The sequence below is a fragment of the Papilio machaon genome, chromosome 19 (genome assembly GCF_912999745.1).
Source record: "Papilio machaon chromosome 19, ilPapMach1.1, whole genome shotgun sequence".
NCBI classification, from domain to species: Eukaryota; Metazoa; Arthropoda; class Insecta; order Lepidoptera; family Papilionidae; genus Papilio; species Papilio machaon.
In genome coordinates, this window is record NC_060004.1 from 6,482,072 (window position 1) to 6,505,262 (window position 23,191).

Here is a 23,191-nt window from a genome sequence, read left to right on the forward strand (position 1 = left end):
TCTGTATATATGTCCAAAACGCCGTATTTGTTCCGGATAATTGAGGGAACGGTTGGACCGATTTTGACTGGACTTCGACGGGATGGTAGCTGATGCACGCGGGTTACTTTTTTAACGTTTCATTCTGCGCTGATGGATTCGCGGACGACTTCTAGTCTAGACTGAAAATGCTATTTCATAAATATTATTAATATTATTACTATTCCCGGTATAAATAACTACACAAATATAAATACAAAAATCGTCTTATCCAGGTATTTCAAAATTTTGTTTCGGATGAAATGTGTGTCAAGAGGTAACACGAATTATATTGTGTTCAAAAAAATAGTTCTCATTCTTATAAGTATACCACAATAGCCATTTATGTTGTACAATTGTGAGAAGCAGTTTAATATACGTGTATACAATATAATGTTATCTCAGACGTTTTCTATAAGAGTGACAAAGATGATAATATATTAGTACCAATCTTACGTCGGTACTCATCGTACGAAGTACAAAAATATTTGAAAAACATACATGTTAAGTAGAATGAGATAGATAAATTAACTATCTCTTTCTCTGAGTATCCCTACGAAAACCTGTGCCGTGGTTTACTTTCACCTCGAATCACGAAGGCTTTCGTTTTTATCTAACCGAATTGTTGTTTTGTTAATTGAGTGTAATTTACAATGGCTAATATAACAAATAAACAATATTACTTAATGTATTTGTTACAATACTCTTTAAAGCCTAAGGGGTGCCATAGAAGGACGGTGGTCGATTGCTTTAATATGTCCGTGTACGGAGGCCCTTATAGGATAATTCACGGTTTGAATTTAAAAGATTGCATATTAATATTGAACAACAATATTCTGTCTTTCAACATAACTAATATAAAAAAAAAACTAATACATTTATGCCATTAATATGTAATGTATCTTTTTTACTTTTTAAACGATTTATATTTTATACATGATACGAACGTTCATAATAACTTTATCATACACTTAGTAATGATATAAAAGCTTTTATAAGCAAACGTAAAAATTTGGCGATCTGTAGGCGATGGGGGAACGACCTCGAGTCCTTGAGATCGTCTCACTCCACGACTATAAACAGCTCGAGAGAATTTTGACATGAATTAAGGTTGCGATACACTGAACAAGTGTACGTCATAAGGTGACTTTAGTGAATCTCATAATAACAAGAAAAAAACAGCATTTAATTTGGCTGATCATTAATATCAGTAGGTTACGCTAAACATAACTTAATGCCGCACTCAGAAATGTTAAATGGATACATAAACAATCCCTTAGTATAGATTTTTAATAATTCTAGCAGCTGTTTTGCTCTAAATGCGACAGTTAATACGAATCTCACGAAATATCACTCACAGATATACCAAATTTCCCATAAATACAAATATGTATTTAGCCTCATACGAGTAAAATATTAATAGCCATTTCTATTAAGAAATTCTATTCTTTATCTCTTAAACTGAACAGTAACGTTTGATCGACTGAAATTTACAATAGCAATTGTTGATACACGTTGTGTGTCACTGCCTTTATCATTACAGTATTTGTATCGGAGTAAGAGGAATCGAAATGCTTTGTTAATTCTTCATTTGATAGTTTTTGTCAACATTTCTTGCTCGTTCTGGCGTGTTTTGGTTGATGTAATATATCTAAAGAAAATTACATCAGTAAAAATAATTTTACTCTACTATTGAGAACCTTGATGGCAAACATTGTTGTTATTGAAAATTGTTTGGTAGAGATACAATTGTATTTAATTCGTATTCATTTACCGCTGAACCCAATACCCGCTGAAACCAATCTTTAATATCAACTAGCTTTTACCCGCGACTCCGTCCGCGCGGAATAAAAAATAGAAAACGGGATAAAAATTATCCTATGTCCGTTTCCTGGTTCTAAGCTACTTGCCCACCAATTTTCAGTCAAATCGATTCAGCCGTTCTTGAGTTATAAATAGTGTAACTAACACAACTTTCTTTTATATATATACTAGCTTTTTCCCGCGACTCCGTCCGCGCGGAATAAAAAAAAATAGAAAACGGGGTAAAAATTATCCTATGTCCGTTTCCTGGTTCTAAGCTACCTGCCCACCAATTTTCAGTCAAATCGATTCAGCCGTTCTTGAGTTATAAATGGTGTAACTAACACAACTTTCTTTTATATATATAGAAGATAGATAAGATTTTAAGTTCTTATTTGTATCGATCATTCTCTAAAGTATGTCGAATGAAAATCATTTTTTTTAATGTTATTAAAATATCTTAGATCAACAAAAACGGATTGAATACGATTATTTGGTTCGACAGTTAGTATTTATTATTATTAATATAAACATCATTATCTAGACGCAAAAACGTCACTAAGTAATAATGGATAAAAACAGCGGCAGGTAAGTGATCCTCGTCCCACAAACACTGTATTACACCTTCAATAACAACTTCAATATCCTACATAAGTATTAAGTTAATCATTTTTATAATGATCTATTAAAAGTTATGTTAAGTTAATCTTACATGTAGAAATATCTTGAAATTTTTACTTGTAGAATATTTTTGATTGTTTTATTAGTTTTTATTACGAGAATGTGAAATATTAATAATGTCAATCGAAATTAGAGTCACAAAGAACCATATTGGATCATACTCTCAGTTCGTAAAAAAAATCTTGCATTATACTAAACATAAAAAAATCACATCAAGTAGAGGATGAGGTATTCTCTCAATTGTTACATCTTACTAATATTATAAATTAAAATGTTTAGATGGATGTTTGGATGGAAGTTTGTTGCAAAGTATCCCCGGAATGACTGCATGGATCTCGATGAAATTTGGCATAGATGTAGAACACAGTCTGAAAGAACACAAAGGCTTATTAAGTTTTTTTTTATTCCGCGCGGACGTAGTTGCGGCACCCAACTAGTGTAACATAATACGTTATACAATAAAATGTAACGTGTTGCAATAAATAAAAATGACAACTCACCATTAACAACTTGTATAAGTATCGCGAACAGCGCTGCGCAGAGCCGGCAGCGTGTCCGCCATCTCCCCCTAGCGGCCATTTTGTTTTGGCGGCAAACTTGACAGTTCACTGACGTCCATCCGTGCCACACCACATTACTTATACAAATATATACCAGAATTATAATCACGGAAGATCACATTTGTCGAAGTTATCTGCAACAATGGAAAATATGTTATGAATGTGTATATACATCGTTGTAGAAATAAAAAGAGACGTAATCTCTGAATTAAGACTTAAAAATTACTGTTTTCCATGATCGTATTAAGTATTTATAGTATACTCTAAATCATACTCTTACCAGGTAAGTGTTGAATGGACTTACTCGTATCGTTGGTTTCTGAGACCATAAAACATATTATTATTTCTGTTTTGTCAAATTTAATGACAGGGATGATGATATGTTTTGGTCTCAGAAACCAACGATACGTCTAATACGACCTTATTTTTGTCAATTGTAGACTAAACAATTAAACATTTACAGTACATTCCCACCCGGTACAAAAGACTTCAACGAGTCATTTGGAAAATAATGCAAATCGACGCATTAAATAAATTTTAATACTTACTTTTTTTGGTAAGTTTTTATTAATTTCAATACATTATGTACATTTTTTATATGACATCATAGTACAACATTAAAATTTAGTTATAGTCAATTATCGTCTCTATCATTCGAAAACCTATAATGCGCAAAAAAAAACTAACCAACATTTACACTTATCGCTTTAGTTAACTTTATCAGTAGCTACATTGGTTTGACCTACTAACATGTTATCATGCAAAAATGTACCGTGAAGTACAGTCACCTTCGTTCGCGGTATGTTAGTTATAAAACACATTGTACCTGACAATAGAATTAAACTCCGTCTTTTCTTACAGTTGTTTTGGAAGTTTTGATCAAATAAAAACGACAGTGGGTTACCTGTTTTATACCCCTGATTATTATATACTGTGGAATATGATATTGAATACAATATATACAGAAATTTATAGCTTTACTTCACACTGAATTCGTGGATGCGGGCGAAGTGAGGTGTAATAATGACAGTCGAAAACTAGCCCGCGAGTTCTATAAACACGCGCTTAATGGTGTAACAACAACAAACTCAACTGTACCGCCAAAGTACAAAATACTAGGTACCTATTTAGGTGAAAAGTTTTAACGTTCACAATTAAATTAGATAGAATATTTTTCATAGCAATAATACGTGCTAAATTGTAGCTCTTATGGTTACATTATACTGTACGATATTATCCTATGTGGGAAGCATATATAATTCTTTGACTGTACATATTGGTAACGATGTCAAAGACACAGCACTTTATTGAATAATAAACACATAACAGTCACAACCGCATTGAAATTTATTTGGCGTGACCAAATATATCTATAGAAAACTGACTGCCACATTAGGAATTGGTAAGTTTACATAATGATTGTACAGACAACGATCCTGTATTAAACAATAAAAGGGTCAAAACAAAAGGTCTATCAAAGACCTTTACTATGGAAGACCATTTACACAATTACTATATCTATAAAATTAAAAAATTGGAGTGTCTGCAGTACTATAAAAAAAAATCGCGAAAATGATGTATTTTTAATATTTTTGTTTATCTGCCTGTCTCCATCCATCTCCAAAACGGGACTGACATTCACGGGACTTTTCTGGAAGGTAACTTATTAAGGCCTTCATGATTACGATGTCTACTTACGACTAATTAAGTATAGTAGTAACATAAATATAAGTGTCGAGTTTAAATCTTATTAAGAGTTCTATTGTTATAGTTTTTTTTAGTAATCTGTTATTCAGTCAGTAACTTAATGCAATAAGCAAGTTATAATATAAGGTAACAAGCTAATAATTTTAAAAAAGAACCTGTCAGTGAGAAAGTAGGGTTCGACCGCAAGCGAAACAAATTTGAGTATAGAAACCATTGAAATGTCGACCAGTCGATTACATAATATAAAATATGCAAGTCAATAACTAGAATGTAAAGTTAGAGAAATTTTATTTTCACTAATAACTTAAGAAACTTCTAATTTATTAATGAAACATAACAGATATTATGTAATTTTAAAATTATATTTACATTTTCCATCGCTATTAACTTTCTTACTTTGAAAAGGAAATGTGACGCAACCTAAACATATCTGACAAAAAATATGTGTGTAAAGTGAAGTATTCAGCTCTGGGCCAACATGGTAACAGTGGTAAGTAAGCCGAGTGGATTATATCATAAGGTGGCTAACGAGCAACCACCTGAATACGCCGAAATAGCGAAGCGACCACTGCCAACAGATACCCGTAATTACAGATGCATTGCCTAACTTTAATCGACGTAGGACGGGATGTACAGAAAAAGCATATATCCCCTTCCTATGCATCTCCTACTTCAGCTCCAGAGTAGACTCGATCACCTCGTTGGGGCAATTTATGAGCTATTTATAATGTTGCTTTAGTTATGGTACATGTAAATTAAATAAGTGTGTGCTTACAACCTGTAATTTCTTTTAGAAGGGGCTTACAGTTAAAATTATGAAGGATACAAATTCGCGAGTCGTGCCACATGTAGTAGCTATATAAGTATACGAATACCTAAGTAATTGTTAATTCACGTGGCAGCTCAAGCGTACAGTAACGGTGGCTCGATCAAACGTTGGCGTGTGTGCCCAATGTTTGCTCAAACTGTCCTGGTATTCTGGCCTAGATCCTACAATGCATTACAAGAGCTATTGAGTTAACACCTATGGGTTACAATTCATTATGTACGTAGTATATTGTTTGTATATCACTTATTTAAATTATATGAAAAGAAGAGGTAGACCTTTTAATATAAAGTGGAATGGTAAACTAGTAGGGATAGGCCTAAGAAGAGATGGATTACGTTAAGTGATATGATTTGATTAACGGAAGACAGCTCGATGGACTAAACACTAAAGGACGAAAAACTGGTGCAACGACCTAAAGTACAATAAGCAAGATCATACATGAGAAAAATAAACAATGAGCAATATCTTCACGGCGTATACGAACAAGTGTAGATACGGACATGCTTTAACGGTACGACAGGTGTTGACCTACATACCGGCCGCGCTGAGCTATCGACTAACAACCCGCTTTGTTTATTGATGCTTACGTGCTGCCTTTAAATATACTCGTATTCAATACTTTATCTGAGTAATTTAAAATATCTACAATGTAGATTGAAATCTTGGATAACAATTTGATAGGTGTTTACAGTTAAAATTATGAAGGACACAAATTCGCGAGTCGTTTTTTCGTGACTGAGTAGTCACTGTTTGCCTTACAGAGACATTTACAGTTTCACCGAGCTTGAGGTGGCCGGGCGCAGATGGCGCTTAGCCTAAACCTCGTTTATGAGTAACTAGGCTCGAGGGCTCCCACGGGAGCCTCGGCTCGGGCTGTTACTTCGTCGCGAGTCGTACTCCATCTAGTAGATACATAAGTATACGAATAAAAAATAATAAAAAAACTTGAGAGTTGTCAAGGGACACCCGGATGGAACGAAGTTCCTTTCTATTAATTAGTGAAGGAACCAATGTTTATTCTATGAATAAAAAACTTAAGTCTTCACAAGAAGTACATTTTATTCGTTTATACGTTTATAGCGCTCATTCGTCGTTAACATACTTACTATAGCAAAAAGTGTCTTGACAACTTTTCGTAAGAATTTTTTCCGTCTAGCCCCCTTTCACAACGCGCGATAAGGAACTTCGTTCCAAAAGATAAAATTCTTTATTTTTCATACGAATTACGATGATGACAATCATTGCTGTCATCGTAATTCGTTATCACACTACGCTGTCGACACTAACTCAAGTTGTCATTGTTGGAAGCGGATCTGCGGCAGCGATGTAGCACGGCCATTAAGCATGATTCAGAAATCCGGCCGAGTTACGATAGTTTTCTTGCGCAAGTGCACTGGTGTGACGCTCTACCACTGTACGAGCTAAATGTCTATGGCGCTACACTCTTGTCTCAATAACATCTCCACTAATGCACTTTTGAAATACATATTTTATGTTAAAGCATGATATGATTTAAGGGTAGAGTCCGCAGCAGCATTAGCTGCTGTACGAATGGCTCTCTCGACCGATACAATATCCAACCACACAGATGATGAGCACGAATTAGAGTAATACCGCGTTTCGCCTGAGCTGTTTATACCGGAGGTCTAATTTTAATCCCCTAACCCTTCTGACCGGAAGGGGAGGTGGATTCCGAGGAGTAGGGAGTGTATATGAAAGGGGAAAAATCCTTTTTCTATAAATTAGCTGTTTTCTATTTTCCAGATATTATCTGCAACTTTTTAACTTGTCACTTCGGCATTTTATTTTTTATTAGGTGGTGAACCTTTTATTTCAACCAAGTAACTTGTTTTTTTTTCTAACAAGTTATTGTAAATACATAAAAATAAAATCAAACCGGATTATGAAGTTTCCGAAGTACGTAATACAACTTACACAATGTTCAGTCGATGAATCACTACTAAAGCCTTACTTAACAAGTGACGTACGACTCCTTTTGTTGCGGACTAAATAAAAAAGATAAAAATCCTCTAACTCCTATAAGGATAGGAAATCTAGATGGCTTACCAAATCAGAAGTATATGCTAGTTTTTCCTCTTTTCCAATTGACCGTTGGTTTCTGAGACAAAAATCTGTGTATAAAACATCATCCCTGTCATTATCTTTGACAAAACAGACATAACAATATGTTTTAAAATGGGACTTTGGTCTTGGAAACCCACGGTAAGTAACGTTTAAATAATACGGAACTTTTCTTGACAATTTTAAGCAAAAATTTTTTTATTTGGCTTTTGAAATATTAAACAAGTCGTTAAAAGTGCAAGTGAACAACTATATTATTATAGTCAATAATAAATCGTGAGCCCGCATGTATTTACATTCTGCATTCCCTTTGTAAACGAAAACTACTGCAGCGATAGTGTTATCGAAACTGTATGTACTCGTAGAGAAACTTTAGTTTTACATATCTAAGTACTTAGAAATTAAATACATTATTTATTACATCATTTGTTTCATTACAGCAACTAGTTCGACAACACATTGGGTGAAAAAAAAAAAACAAAGATATATCTTAAGAAAGTATCACCAGAACGGCTGCATGGATTTTCCTGAAATTTAGCATCGATTTACAACATAGCCTGGAGAAACACATAGGTTATTAAGTTTTTTTTAATTCCGTCATACGGAATTGCGGGCGACAGCTAGTATGTTTATAAATATATTTTTCTACGGGTGTTTAGTAGTGACAACTCAGCGCAATTTTTCCTTACTATAGCGTGTTGACATAAGAAATTCCTATATGAATAGTCAAAGCAGACATAACGGAATTCATCATCCACCAATCTATAGTTCCATTGAATGTAGCAAACATGACGTATTTTCAACGGTAAACTATGTATTTTAGTTATTTATTGCCCGCAACACCGCCCGTGCGAAATTAAATGAAAAAAAACTTGAGAGGTGTCAAGGGACACCCGGATGGAACGAAGTTACTTTCGATTAATTAGTGAAGGAACCAATGTTTATTCTATGAATAAAAAACTTAAGTCTTCACAAGTACATTTTATTTCTATGAATTTTCGTTATATATTGTCACGTCGTTGCCATGGTGAAGTAGCGCTCATTCGTCGTTAACATACTTACTATGGCAAAAAGTGTCGTGACAACTTTTCGTAAGAATTTTTTCCGTCTAGCCCCCTTTCACAACGCGCGATAAGGAACTTCGTTCCAAAAAATGACTCAATTACCTATGTGTTCTTCCAGGTTATGTTCTACATCTACGCCAAGCAGCCGTTTGGGAGATACCTTCGAACAAACATACATCCATCCAAATTCGCATTTCTAATATTAGTAATTCATAATTAATTAATACTAACTTTTGTCGTATAATAAACTTCTTTAAATCAGATTTCCACCTAGGGATTAGTCGCGGGACACCACTCGCTCCATAATGAAATAAGACATTTGACTCTTAAAATCACCGGTCTTAGTTGCACAGCCAGTGGAAATGCGCACATAACCGCATACAACAGCCGAAGTCCGTAGGAACCGGTCCGGGAGGTGGAAATATTTGGGTTAGCTCGTGCCAGTGCCGCCCGGTTACCCACTTTACATTGTTTGTGGGCTACTCTCACTTGCAATCCTTGACATTGAATTAGGATTTTGAAAAACATCTGCCATGTATGTTTTTATAAACTTAACATTATATTTTTTTTTCTAAATATTATTGTAAATGTTTTCAGATAGCTTCGCGGTACTTTGCGCTAGTCACTAGACACGTAAGCCTGGAGTATGGAGTCACAGGACTTCATTTTAGGTATTGCGGGAAGATATTTGAAAATACTAAAAGACTAAATAATTAATAGATACTATTATTATATTCACTTAACTTAACTTAAAACAAAAGGAAGAACAGAACTCGTTACTACATCATTATTTGTATTATGTTACATATGCCTCGTTTACATTAAGCCAGTACAGTACCACTGGCTTGGCAAGGAATCTTTTGGTACACTGACGCCAGTTAGTGTTTACATTTTTCCAGTTGTATACCAGCGTTGTATTACAGCGCTACTGTTTTTTTTTCCTTTCGAATATCTAAGTGATATCCGGATAACAATTTCGTAAACTCCATATGAATAAGAATCGCTTGAGCGTTTGTATCGATATTTTTATCCAAAGACTATAAAAATGCAAAGGCATTCATTGATATGCAAGGAAGCGTTCAGTCTACTTTTTACTCTGTATTTTTAGGTGAAATCATACGAGTGTAGTTAGCAAACAAAACAACAAGAATTACTTCCTCACTCTAAGTCGCGATTAAGTATGAAAATTCTACACTAAAAGACTGCCTTAGCGACGAATGTCTCTTGAGTGCTGAAGTTAAACCTCATTATGGAGCGATTTTTCTAGTATTTAGATATGTTCGTTTAATTTTAATTAAATTACTTACATTTACAAAGTTTACATTTGATTTTGAAATATCTTATAGTTTATTTCCCTGGGCAATCGGTTCCGTTCACCCAGTTGCGTGCTTGCCGTGAATATAGTATACGGTTATATGCATGGTGGTAAGTGAAGCAACACCGTTTCTAAGCTATGGATCATCGAATCTAATCGTTTTCATACTGATTTCTACCACGTTGTAAAATTAATTTGAATTAATTTAATAGGTTTTCTTTTTTTTCCTACATATTTTGCTGCTGCCTGATATGCATATTTTATTGAGACATTTTCTTTAATCTTTTCATTTTCAAAAACTTATATTATTAGACAAATAAATACTTATTGCTATGACCGGTTTAAAATATTTTAGTTTTTCATCTTCCAAACCACTGTTCGTCTTCCTAATCAAGCTTTTATAAATGTCCGTTTCGATTATATTAAATATATAGGTTGTGGTTTATAAAAAAAAAAACTAAGAAGAAACCCGGACGCTTTCCTTATGGGGTGTAAAATCAAGGCCGGCCAACGGGGGCAAGTCAGAAAAAACTAAACAAACCAGCCCTAGGCCTGGCTTTAATCGAATAACGTCGATAATCGATACTTGTTCAAAATTGAACAATAAAATGTTTTTTAAAACTTAACTAAAGAAAAATTGCGTTAAGAAGCTTAACACAAATAATAACGTTTTTATGTGACATTCAATTTAATTAATTAGTACAAATTCTTACCTTTAGTTATTGATATATCAGCTGTTTTAATCTCAAAAGTATGCTAAAATCAACAAGCACTATTTTTTTTACACGTTGTACCAACTTTCACATATTACAATCCACTGACACACGAGTTCCGTATACAATAAAACAGTCAAGCAAACATTTAACGAATTTTAATTATGTCTGACACAAATAATTAAATTTTTATTTAACAATCACAAATATTTTTATTAATATGAATTTTTAAATACAAACGACGAACTAAAATGTTCAAACATGCGCGCGCAGTAATGGCCGATACGAACTGCCGCGCTTCGAAGACTTCACACAAGATTTGTGAGGAAAAGAGATAAAATATACGTTTGTCATAATGAAGAAAGTGATAGCTATACGTGTAGCGTAGCGGGAACTTTTTTCTCCTTTCGCGCGTCAACTTTCTAAAACATGATGAATTTTGTCATATATTTATTACACATCTTGAAAGAATTATTTTCTTTGAATTTACCTAACATAATTTTAAAATATACATAATATACCTATAGAATGTACTAAATTTCAAATTTAAAACTATCTACTCATTTAGGAAAACATTTTACAGATCGAATCGCTTTCAGTTTTCTATTTTCTACTGATAATAAGATGTTAATGTCATATCAAACAATTTTATTTATTAAAAACTATTAAATTATTTGCGTCACAGCTTGCATTTTCAAAATGACTAATTCATGTCACACTGATATGGCTCGTTGGTCTAGGGGTATGATTCTCGCTTCGGGTGCGAGAGGTCCCGGGTTCAAATCCCGGACGAGCCCAGAAGTACCTTTTTGTTGCTGCTAAAGTCAACTAGTAAAAGTAAAATAATATTTTAATTATTTTTTGCAGTGCCTGTAACTTTCTGGTACCTGATAGAATAATATATTTTTTTGATAAATAAGTTTAGCGATTAACTTACGGATAGTTAAGTATATCCAGCGTTAGATTTTGCAGTATGTAAATAAAAATAAACTCCTTATTTTAGTCATTCGATAGGTGCCGAGATCCGAAAGAGAAAGTCACAATATTTAATTATTAAAGGTTTCGAAAAAAATTTTACGATAAATGCTTAATTACTGCCCTCTATGTGATATTTTAGAATTGTAAGCTTGGATTACTACTGATTTGCAGAGATTATTTGGTAGAAACATAGATGTCAGGCTTGTTAACGAAAAAAAAATACAACCCTAGCTGTTTAAGCAAATTGCATCTCTTCGCAATTTTATAGGTAGGACAATGTCCATAGTTTTTGGTTGGTTTATACACGACAGGTGTTCGTTTAACAACCCCTTCCCCTCCTCTTTCCTCAGAAAACATAACTGACAAAACCAAACAATTTACGAAGAAACTTTTGTAATAAAACTTATTTCTTTATATAGTGTTAACAATGTGATAAGAATTTAGCTAAGCTTTCTATCATTTACGTGGTTTTGAGTGCCGTTTAACTGTTAAGTTCATACCAAAAAAAACAATAAATTAGTAATAACATAATGTCGGGTGCAAGTACAAGCACAACCGCCCAAAGTCCTCCGGCTATTGCCTCAATAAACGATGTCAGTGCTTTATTTCAAACAGCAAAGAAGTATGAAGAACTGAACGTTATAGGAACAGGTATATTTATTACTTTATAACCTACTAATGCCATGTGCCGGCGAAGTACATCTCGCGCATTTTTTGTTTGTAATCAATGTCATCGAAGTTTAAATATAGAGTAAAGCAATTTCATTTTTTTCCTGTTACTTAAATTGGATTGTTAATTATCCTACATTTTAGAGATATATGATTTTTATTTATTTTACACCAGGACAATAATATCAAGCAACAGCAAAACCTAAAGACCAGGTCTAGACTCACCTATTCTGAAGTGCTAGAGATAATGATGTATTAAATATTTTTATTTCTTTCAGGTGCCTATGGTACAGTGTATAAAGCCAGAGATCTGCACAATGGAGGTCAGATTGTGGCCATGAAAAAGGTTAAAGTAGCGCTAACAGAAGATGGCATACCTCTTTCTACATTAAGAGAAATTGCGCTATTGAGACAGCTAGAAGCATATAGACATCCAAACATAGTTCGGTGAGGGTATAATTTTCATTCTGATAAAGGTTAATAACTGTTTTGCCTTTTCCTAATATATTATTCTTGTCTTTGTGGTATAAACTCAATGAATAACTTTTTTGGTTTTATGTCTGACCTTTTAAACTGGCATAATGTAAGTATGGTTTTATGCATTTTACTAATTCAATTTATTTTTATGTTACTTTATTGAATTAAACAGTAAAAATCATGTATAACATATAGATATCTCTCTCATTCTAGTTGGAAAAATAGAGACAGCTATTTATTTAAATACAATTTTTCGCCACTAGCTGAATAACAGGTGTAATTAGTACTTTTTTTGTTTTCAGTTTGCTAGATGTATGTCATGGTGGTCAGTCAGTAGACCGTGATCATCAATTGGTGCTGTTCCTTGTCTTCGAACATGTAGAACAGGATCTGGAGTTGTACTTAAAGAAAGCACCGGGACCACTCTCCGAGAACAGAATAAGGGTAATGTTAATTTAATATTTCAACTCTATATGATGAAAACAGTTATATCTGTCATTAGATCTCTTAAGAGATGTAATTATTTTCGTAGGATGGGTTCATTTATTTATGGTTAATATGACTAGACTATTCTTATTTATGTACAACTAGCTGTTACCCGCGACTTCGTCCGCGCGGAATAAAAAAAAATGCACACAAAATAAAAAAGTTCCTATGTCCGTCTCCTAGTTCTAAGCTACCTTCCCATCAATTTTCAGCTAAATCAGTTCGACCGATCTTGACTAGTGAATAGTGTAACTAACACGACTTTCTTTTATATATATAGATACATGTTTTGTAGTCATAATTGTATGTAGCCAACAAATTTGCACTCCGCCAGTGCAATTCACTGAGGCCTACTCTTCCCTAACATTGTAGCCTTAAGACAAAGGCACGGCCTGCCAATGGTCTCGATTAAATCTAGGGTGGAGCAGGTAGAAAAAAATTCTTAATTCCAAAGTAATGTTTAATAGCTAGGGTATAAAAAAATTGACAAGTTCTTACCGAGTTATCTATGTGGATCTATAGGTATATATCTATTTGGTATTTATTCGATTCTCTAGGTGGTTGAGCAGCTGCCCCATTTGCCCACCTCCCTCCGACGATGCCCATATCTCGAGACCCTCAGTGGGACTGCATGACTAAGTTGTTGTCAAAAATAAGATTAAAAGTTTTGTATGGAAACATTCTTAAAGTTTGGTCTACAACTGATTTGTTTTCCTACTTTGTTATTTTTCAGAGTATGTCCTACGACATTCTATGCGGTGTTGATTTCCTCCATTCGCACCGCATCGTGCACCGCGACTTGAAGCCACACAACTTGCTGGTGACGGCCGCAGGTCGAGTCAAACTGGCTGACTTTGGCCTCGCCAAGACCTATGATACTGAAATGAAGCTCACCAGTGTAGTGAGTATAGTATACGTTCTATTGATTATACTTTGCTAAATCCAGATCACCCCTAAATTCACCCCTAACTCGTGGTAGGCTCCGAGCCCCTCGGTGGAGACGTACAGTGAGCTGATGATGATATCCAGAGAAACATGACTCCTTGACATCTAATTTAGATATTCCAATAAACCTTTTTAAAAATTATACAGCTTTTGTTAAACCATTTGTTGCTTATTTTTTTTTACTTGTGTACCCGCAATATTATACATCATCTAGGTCTACTGAGTACAGTGAAATTTGTTCAAAGTATACTGTTTTGACCTCTTTATGTTTTGACCATTCCTTCACTAATTGCGTAAGGCCTTCATACATTTATAAGAAAAGGATGGTAAGCGTAAGTGGATTTAAAGTAAGGAATGCATAAGAAAAGAAAATATTTCTGTCGATTAAAGGCGATCCCGTCACCATTTTGTCGAATTCAGGTGGCTGCTTGCTTGTTTGCCACTTTTTTAATAAAGAAAATACAATATTAAACATCCAGGTGGTGACACTCTGGTACCGTCCACCAGAGGTGCTACTTGGCGTATCGTATAACACTGCGGTAGATGTGTGGTCATGCGGCTGCGTGCTGGCTCAGCTCCACACCAGGTCGCCCCTCCTGCCAGGCTCCTCCGACTCCGACCAGCTGCATTGTATATTCAGGTAATTGTGTAGAAATTTTCGTGAAGGATAGATGCTAATGAAGTACAGACGCTAGTGAAGTACAGACGCTAATGAAGTACAGACGCTAGTTAAGTAAAGACGCTAGGGAAGTACAGGCGCTAGTGAATTACAGACGCTAGGGAAGTACAGGCGCTTGTGAATTACAGACGCTAGGGAAGTACAGGTGCTAGTGAATTACAGACGTTAGTGAAGTACAGAGGCTAGGGAAGTACAGACGCTAGTGAAATACAGACGCTGGTGAAGTACAGAGGCTAGTGAAGTACATACGCTAGTGAAATACAGACGCTGGTGAAGTACAGAGGCTAGTGAAGTACATACGCTAGTGAAATACAGACGCTGGTGAAGTACAGAGGCTAGTGAAGTACATACACTAGTGAAATACAGACGCTGGTGAAGTACAGAGGCTAGTGAAGTACATACACTAGTGAAATACAGACGCTGGTGAAGTACAGAGGCTAGTGAAGTACAGACGCTAGAGAAGTACAGACGCTTCTGAAGTAGACATGCTCGTCAAAATTTTGTTTTACATGTTTCAGACTGATAGGCAGGCCGCCGCGTCAGGAGTGGCCTGACAATGTGTCAGTAGTTGCTGACAGTTTCCCCCCCTACCCTGCCCGTGACCTGGCTGACATACTGCCCCGGGCACATCCCAACGCTGTTAACATGATTAAGGTAAGACTATATTTTGTTTTGTTTACTGAGAAATGACAAAATCATTCATATATAAAGTACTAGCTGTTGCCCGCTACTCCGTCTATACGAAATTAAAAAATATGAATAAGTAGCCTATGCGTATTATGGTCTACATCTGTGCTAAATTTCATCAAGATCTGTTGAGCTGTTCCGGAGATACCTTCAAACAAACATCCATCCATCTAAACATTCGCATTTATAATATTAGTAAGATAAAGGGTATTTTACACTATCACTTTTAATTTTTATAGGTTTAATTGTGTAGTATTAAATATATATTAGTCATAGATATCTTACTAATATTATAAATGCGAATGTTTGGATGGATGGGTGTTTGTTTGAAGGTGGGTCCGGAATGGCTCAACGTATCTTAATGACATTTGGCACAGATTTACACCATAGTTGGGAATAACGCATAGACTATTAATAAATTGTTTTATAAATTCCGTGCGGACAGAGTCATGGGCGACAAGTAGTTAAATAATAAATCAGTCATTCCTTATTTCTTTTATTAGGGTATGCTTGTATTCGATCCTGCGAAACGTCTGACAGCACTGGACTGTCTGGAACATCCATACTTCACAGAGGAACCACTCACGTAGACCCCTCGATTGGGGGGTCATTGCCACTTTCAAGGGGTCAATGTAAGACAAATCAAAATAAATCAAATAAGTAATATTGCTAATTATTTTTTTTAATAATTAGTTATAGTTAAGTTAATAATTCTAGAAATAATTAATATTTACTTCAAAATGGCAGCGAGGTTTTCTTTTGGATCTGTATATAAATGGTTTAAATTGCTGTTAAAAATAATGTGAATAATTGAAAAAGAAAATTGACATTTTTAATTATCAATAATATTGTTTATATCAATAATAATCATTTTGTAATTTTTATATAATTCATACAAAAAAAAACAATAAAGATTGAATGATCTCAACAAAAACAATATGAAAAAAAAAATCTTGTGAAAGTATTTTTATTAATAAAGCATTGTATAATTTAAAGTACAATAAACACATAGTTAATACATAATATAGTATGTTAGTTAAATTAAATATAGATAGATAGATGTAAGAATAAATCATGCCCACCAGTAAAAAATATAAATAAATAAAAAAAAAATTAAACTAAATTTTCTTTATGGCAACTTTCTTGAAGAAAATTTAGTTTTTATGTGAATGAATTATATTTTTTAAGCGTAAACTATCGTCTTAGTATGTTTGACTAAGCACTATTTGATTTTATATTAAGTTTAATGTTTTGGATTATTGTCCATACATAAGTTTCACTAAGGTATTTTTTTACTCAGGATAGATTATAAATAATTAACTGTTTTCACTGCCGAAACATGTACAAAATATATTAGTTACTTGTTTTTGTCCAAACCATAGACAAATTGAATGTTACTCTAAAAATTCAAAAATTTCAAAATGAGAAAACAATTTTTCGCAATTTATGCCAATAATTTTCACAAAATAAGTGGAAAAATGAAATATTGTAATGGCCATGAAATTTGACGTTCTATTGTTTAGTTAATTTTGGCTTTAAATTTAAACTATGTACATATTATTGAGGGATATATAAATTTCTTTTTGTAGTGTATCGTCTGCTTGTTGGTAACCTACCAAAATAATGTTCATAATATTTGCAATTTGTGTGTTTTATATACTGACCTCTATAAATGGATAGGCGATTGCTTGGAATTGACAGCTTTTGTTTCGTTCCGATTTAACTCCACTTGTATTACGTGACAGTTAAGCCTATCTATAACGTCAAAATGGCGAAAATCAAATTAGGCACAAAATATCATGTCTATAGCCAGTCTATTTATAGAGATCAGTGGTTGTGTAGTAGGATATTATGAATTTGCATATTGAAATATGCGCATTGTGTTGTTCCTTTTGTATGAATCGTGGCCAAATAAAAATATTTTTGTACTGATTGTGTTTTTTTTTTATTTACTTTTTTCTAACCTTCATAAATACTAATATATCAGAACTTTGCAGAAGATTAAGGTAACAATGATTATTATCACAGTATTTTTTTAATCGCAGACTTATTGATAGAATTAAGATTTTTTTTTATTTCGTATAACTATGATTTTCTACTGCATAGACAACAAATAATATCTCCGTCTTACTCATTGAATAGAAACAGTTTTTTCAGAGGTGTTTCAGCAGTGAAATCCAACCCTTACATTTATTTTAATGGCCTTCTTGATTATCCACGCAAAGTACGAACAAGCTTCCTCCGCATTTAAATTAATTAATTTGAACCCTTAGTAAAGATTTTATATGTCAAATGTTCACTAAGAGTCTCTTATCGTTGGTTTCTGATACCAACATCTTTCTCAAAAACTAGCTGTTCCCCGCGACTCCGTCCGCGCGGAATAAAAAAATAGAAAACGTGGTAAAAATTATCCTATGTCCGTTTCCTGGTTCTAAGCTACCTGCCCACCAATTTTCAGTCAAATCGATTCAGCCGTTCTTGAGTTATAAATGGTGTAACTAACACAACTTTCTTTTATATATATATAGATTGTTATGTCTATTTCGTCAAAGATAACAGGGATGGCAATATGTTTTAAACAGGGATTTTGTTTTCAGAAATCAACAATTAGTTACCTAAACAGTATTATAGTAAGGATACTCTAGTAACAAACAGTAGTGATTAAACCACTCTTCAGCAGTCAAAGTGAAAACTTCACGTGAAGGCGACTGCACAATGATCTTGAAAGATTTTATCGCACGAGTGAATAATTAACGACATCTCGTCACGTTTCTATAATAAAATAAAGAAAGTTGACACAAACTCGATTACCGAGTGACATGAATTTGCAGGTTAGAATTCTCCCATAGTGAGCACTTACATTTTTTTTTATTGTGCCAGTTAAATTGTTTGTACAAAAAAATATAGAAACCATTCTAGATATTTATTATTTACTCGTCCTATTAATATTGCATGATCGTGCGTATTTTTTTATTTAAAGCAAGTTAAGTAAAGATATTTATACGGAAACAACAGCTCACGATAAAATAAATGCGTTCAATGTTTCCGACAGTATTCGTTGTTTAGATGAGTACCTATATAATTACTTAAAAAAATCAGTTTAATTATCTAGAATTTTACTTATAGAATGGTAGATTCAATTCTCTATGTACAGGTAACATTAATTTAATTTTAATTAACAATAAATGGACTGGCTTAGGGCCCTACTGAATGTCAAAAAAATATTTATGACATAAAAGAAAACTTTTTTCGACGGATAGTTTGTGCCTTTGCATTAGGTCCCAGGATTGTCTAAATGGAAGTAAAGTTTACCAAAAAAAGAATTATAAATAAAAATTTATAGCTATCATATATCTCTTTGCATCAATAACGATTGCGTATTATTACTGTACTGCGTTCATAAACAAGGCCGTCTCAATTAAATTGCTTCAAACATCACTCAGAGATATAAATTCTCGACAATTTAATTGAAATATCGCTTTTATACAAGAATATAACAAGCTTGCAACAGCCTACTAGTTTGCACTGTAACTGTGATAATTTTTACTAATATTTTTTTTATTGTATAGAAAAAAGTTATAGTTATAATATACCTATTATAGCTGCTAAGTTTATTTAGTTTTTAGTATAGTATACGCAATAAAAAATCTGACGACCTATCGTTTTAGTAAATTTGTCCTGACTCCACTTTACACATTTAAAAAATGTATATAAAGGATAATTTAAAGTGTCAATAGTACTGTTGTAAATATGATATTTTTTTCGCTGCCAACTTAACAAAAACATCAGAGGGAAGGTATAATGTTACCATTGTAATAAAACAATGTATAAATAAAGCAATTATAGTTTTATTCTTCTCATAAAAATATTTTCAACAATTAAATATTTGCTGTGAATCCGCGATCTATTGTTCAATACCTAATTTCTTCGATTGGATGATTGATAAAAATTAATATATTATTTACACTGCTAGTCACAATACCTATATCAACACAATAATGGCTATTCAGAAACAATAGTCGTCCGAACCCACGCAGTTCATTGGTCACATAAATTATAATGTTACCGAGAAGAAATATTACCCAAACAATTGCTTAACAGTTTCCAATCTCCGAAACAATCGATTAAAGCATGATGGAAGTTTATTAAAGGCCGTAATAATTACAGTTGTATTGTAATTAAGATGCATTTGCCTCGGTTATGAGGCTGTACCTTTAGCGAATTTTTGTAGTAACTATTTTTAAAATCACCGATAACCAACGAACATGTATGCGTTCGATGGTGAAAATGGACATTAGACTAAAATTTTTCATAGAAGAAGAGTACCTTCTTTCCCTATTTTGAGGACCGAAAAGGACATCTGCAATACCAGAGGAACCAAAGATGCGTTGGATAAACATGAGATTCAAGTTTTTAATAAAAATTCCGGACATAGTTTCAATTCTAGTTTTTATTTAGTACAAAATTCATAAAAAAACAATACAGCTATAAAAATCAACACTTCTTATGAATTATCGAGAAGTGAGAAATCTTCTATTTTCTGTTACAATGATTCAAGATTTAATATAAGGTTTATTCTAACATGATAGGGTAACCAACTATGTTTTTATCCCAGGATTAAACATTTTTACACTGAAGTTTATATCTATACTTAACAAAATATAAAAGGGTACTAACTATAAAAACTAGCAAAACTATAAAGATAATATTAGCATAAAGTGCTTTCACAGTCTTCAATAATAAATAAAAATTATTTATAAATTAGCACGACTTGTGCTTCAGTGTGAAGTCCCTAATTACGTAAGCAATCACTTTCTACACAAACATCGTCCCGTGCAATGATCCGATCTCCATTTCACGCTTTATTAATTTTTCTGTGTATTTTCACTTATTTCTTCAGTCGCTTGTTTGTCCCCATCATCCGTTGTAGTGGAATCTTTTGTTTTCTTTCCGGCAAAATTGAAAATCTTTTCAAAATTTATCGTATTCTGATTGTAAATAGTGTGATCTGGAGTATCGCCCCAACTGATTGGTGTCATTCTATCTTTAACCTCCGGCTGTATCGTTTCTTGCACGTTTATATCAATACTGGCCACCTCTGGAATAGGGTTCAGCACTGCCTCCGACTGGACGCTAGGAGTTCGCATTTCCGAATTCGAAATTCCCTCCAAAGATGCGCAACGGTTCAAAAAGTTCAACATTCTCTCCTTATAAAACTCCGAACTGGTCTCCGTGTTTTGCTTCGCTTTGTTGTTTTGATTCTTCAAATAGAAACCGTTATCGCTTTGAGCCAAAAAGATTCTCTTGATTTTTTTACTCGGGTAATGTTCTATCAAATCCGGTTTGGGCGGTAGAAGCTTACCGTTTCTTGGTATTTTACTGGTATTATTACCTTTTATTGTCGTCACCACAGAAATGCAGTTGCCTCTTCTTCCGTTATCGTCCTCCTTGTAATTATTTCTCATGCCCTTGTAAGATATCTTTACGCTTAGAATAGACCAGAGCAGCTCGAGAAACGCCGCGATCAGTATGTTTATAGATAGAACACGTTTTGTAAACAAATGAGAATCTTCTTCTTTGGCTGTGGACGCGTTGTTAGCTATGATCATGTGAGATTCGTTCTTATCTATAATATCCGTGTGCTTCACCACAATGAAGTCTTTAAACGGCACTTTGTCTTTATAAAAGTCCGATATGTCCTCCTCCGAGGTGGTTATAAACCACACGGCGATCATTACGAAAGCTATAAAGGCGAATAAGGTAGAAAGCACGGACATGGCGAAGAGCCAGGTGATGTTGTGGTCTACGTACCATCGCACAGATGCCATGATAGCGGCCACTCCCGCCGCCAACGCGAATACGGTGAGGAGGGACGGCGCTAGAACTAACATGTAACTATTTTCATTTTTTGTCGTGTCGGTGTCCGTTACATTGTAGTCAAGAACAGGATCCCCGTCGAGAAACGATGTGTTTTTAGCGGTGTGGTTTGAATTCGCTTCGATGTCGGCGTTCGGATTGACTAAAGCTAAGCATGCGAGCAAGAACGACGTAGCGGCGAGTGCGATGTGGACCCAGGCCAGGCCTGACACCGTCGACGCCGAATACCTCCGTTCGGAGGGATACAAATTCCGCGTGTCGGGCTTTGTTTTCACTTTTATAGTATAAACGTCCTCCATGTTGTAATTACGAAATCATAACGTTGTTTAAAGTTTTAACTGATCAACACTGCAAATGTAAACTCTTCAATCACTTGCACATTTTATCGTCCATACACTAATGTAATGTATAGTTCAATCACACCCTAGAGTTCTACTACCATGTAAAGCGACCGTTTTTCAACGGTCTTTTTTGTTAAAAACTCATCAATCGGTGATACGACTCACACGCATAACGTTTGTCAGCGCACTGAACTGAAGTTGTAAGCGTAAGCGCATGTACGTTATTGCCAACTTAAACACAAAGCTCCCAATACATTTGTTAAGTAACCACAAGAAATGAAGAATGGACTGAAAGCTGCTACTATTATATGTATTAGAAAATAAAAAAAAGGTGTTAGTTCTGAATTATACCTAAATTAAATTCCATAAGCATGCAATTGTTACTATTTAATATTATTTTATTTTAACATTTTTGGTTTCTTCATTATAAATTTGTGTTTAAAATATTATCTATTCTATTTGTTCACACCAACAATTGGGTTTTTATAATCAGACTTGATTTTTATTAAAATTTCCCGTGACTCATGGCAAATTTCAAAACTAGCAACATTAACGATCAAGTTTAGATTTGCCGATATGCGTTTCTAGTTCCTATTCCAATGAAATATGGTCTTGCTTGTTTTGTGACGAACAAAGAGTTATTCTTTTATTTATTATCATCTAGAATTAATGTTTTTCAACATATACTCGTGGCAAAGGCGACTTGATTGAATGTAATAGGATGCCAACTAGAAGTAAATACTGTTACACACGATAGCTTTTATATTACGTTATATTTTTATTCCTTAATATGCTTATCCTTAATTTTTTTGTTTGACCTTCAGAAAAATAAAAAGTAATTGTTTTATATCATTACTAATAGATTATACGATATAATAAAACATTTTTAGTTTTATGTAGTGTAATGAATCTGTTAAATTGTTTATAGTGTGTGTGTGTTAATTATGTTTTAAAAAAACTAATGTAGTATTTTTCCAATACGTGTACCTACCTAATGTTACATAAAATAAATAAATAATAGTAATTAATGAAGGGATTTTCATACAACTACTTTATAACATGGTGAGTGTTGAGAAACATACGTATTACTAATATTATAAACTAGCTTTTACCCGCGACTCCGTCCGCGCGGAATAAAAAAAAATAGAAAACGGGGTAAAAATTATCCTATGTCCGTTTCCTGGTTCTAAGCTACCTGCCCACCAATTTTCAGTCAAATCGATTCAGCCGTTCTTTAGTTATAAATAGTGTAACTAACACGACTTTCTTTTATATATATA

General features: G+C 33.8%; 3 protein-coding genes and 1 non-coding gene across 4 annotated transcripts in view; 2 read left to right on the plus strand and 2 right to left on the minus strand.

Annotated features, from left to right (window-relative positions):
- Positions 1–11,021, minus strand: part of LOC106709528 — a 28,132-nt gene extending 17,111 nt beyond the window's left edge. Inside the window, exons 1-2 of the mRNA XM_045682355.1 lie at positions 10,773–11,021; positions 3,003–3,196 (exon numbers count right to left, since the gene is read on the minus strand). Coding sequence (XP_045538311.1) covers positions 3,003–3,081 — 79 coding nt within the window. The 5' untranslated portion in view covers positions 3,082–3,196; positions 10,773–11,021. The remainder of the gene's footprint in view (positions 1–3,002; positions 3,197–10,772) is intronic.
- Positions 11,022–11,497: 476 nt separating this feature from the next.
- Positions 11,498–11,569, plus strand: Trnap-cgg. Its single transcript has one exon. It is a non-coding gene; the product is annotated as a tRNA-Pro (tRNA).
- Positions 11,570–12,062: 493 nt separating this feature from the next.
- On the plus strand, positions 12,063–16,328 carry LOC106709519 (cyclin-dependent kinase 4). The gene is made up of 7 exons (XM_045682534.1): positions 12,063–12,401; positions 12,698–12,866; positions 13,199–13,340; positions 14,116–14,283; positions 14,807–14,967; positions 15,525–15,660; positions 16,197–16,328. Exons 1-7 carry the CDS (start codon positions 12,281–12,283, stop codon positions 16,281–16,283), a joined length of 984 nt encoding a protein of 327 aa, XP_045538490.1. The 5' UTR covers positions 12,063–12,280; the 3' UTR covers positions 16,284–16,328.
- A 3,822-nt stretch (positions 16,329–20,150) lies between these two features.
- LOC106709515 lies at positions 20,151–22,090 on the minus strand. The gene has a single exon (XM_014501333.2). It carries the CDS (start codon positions 21,867–21,869, stop codon positions 20,559–20,561), a length of 1,311 nt encoding a protein of 436 aa, XP_014356819.2. The 5' UTR covers positions 21,870–22,090; the 3' UTR covers positions 20,151–20,558.
- Positions 22,091–23,191: the final 1,101 nt, after the last annotated feature.

Coding starts and splice junctions, on each gene's coding strand:
- LOC106709519 (XM_045682534.1), top strand. CDS start 12,281: ATGTCGGGTGCAAGTACAAGCACAACCGCCCAAAGTCCTCCGGCTATT. Junction 13,341..14,115: donor TCTCCGAGAACAGAATAAGG/GTAATGTTAATT, acceptor GTTATTTTTCAG/AGTATGTCCTACGACATTCT. Junction 15,661..16,196: donor ACGCTGTTAACATGATTAAG/GTAAGACTATAT, acceptor TTCTTTTATTAG/GGTATGCTTGTATTCGATCC.
- LOC106709515 (XM_014501333.2), bottom strand. CDS start 21,869: ATGGAGGACGTTTATACTATAAAAGTGAAAACAAAGCCCGACACGCGG.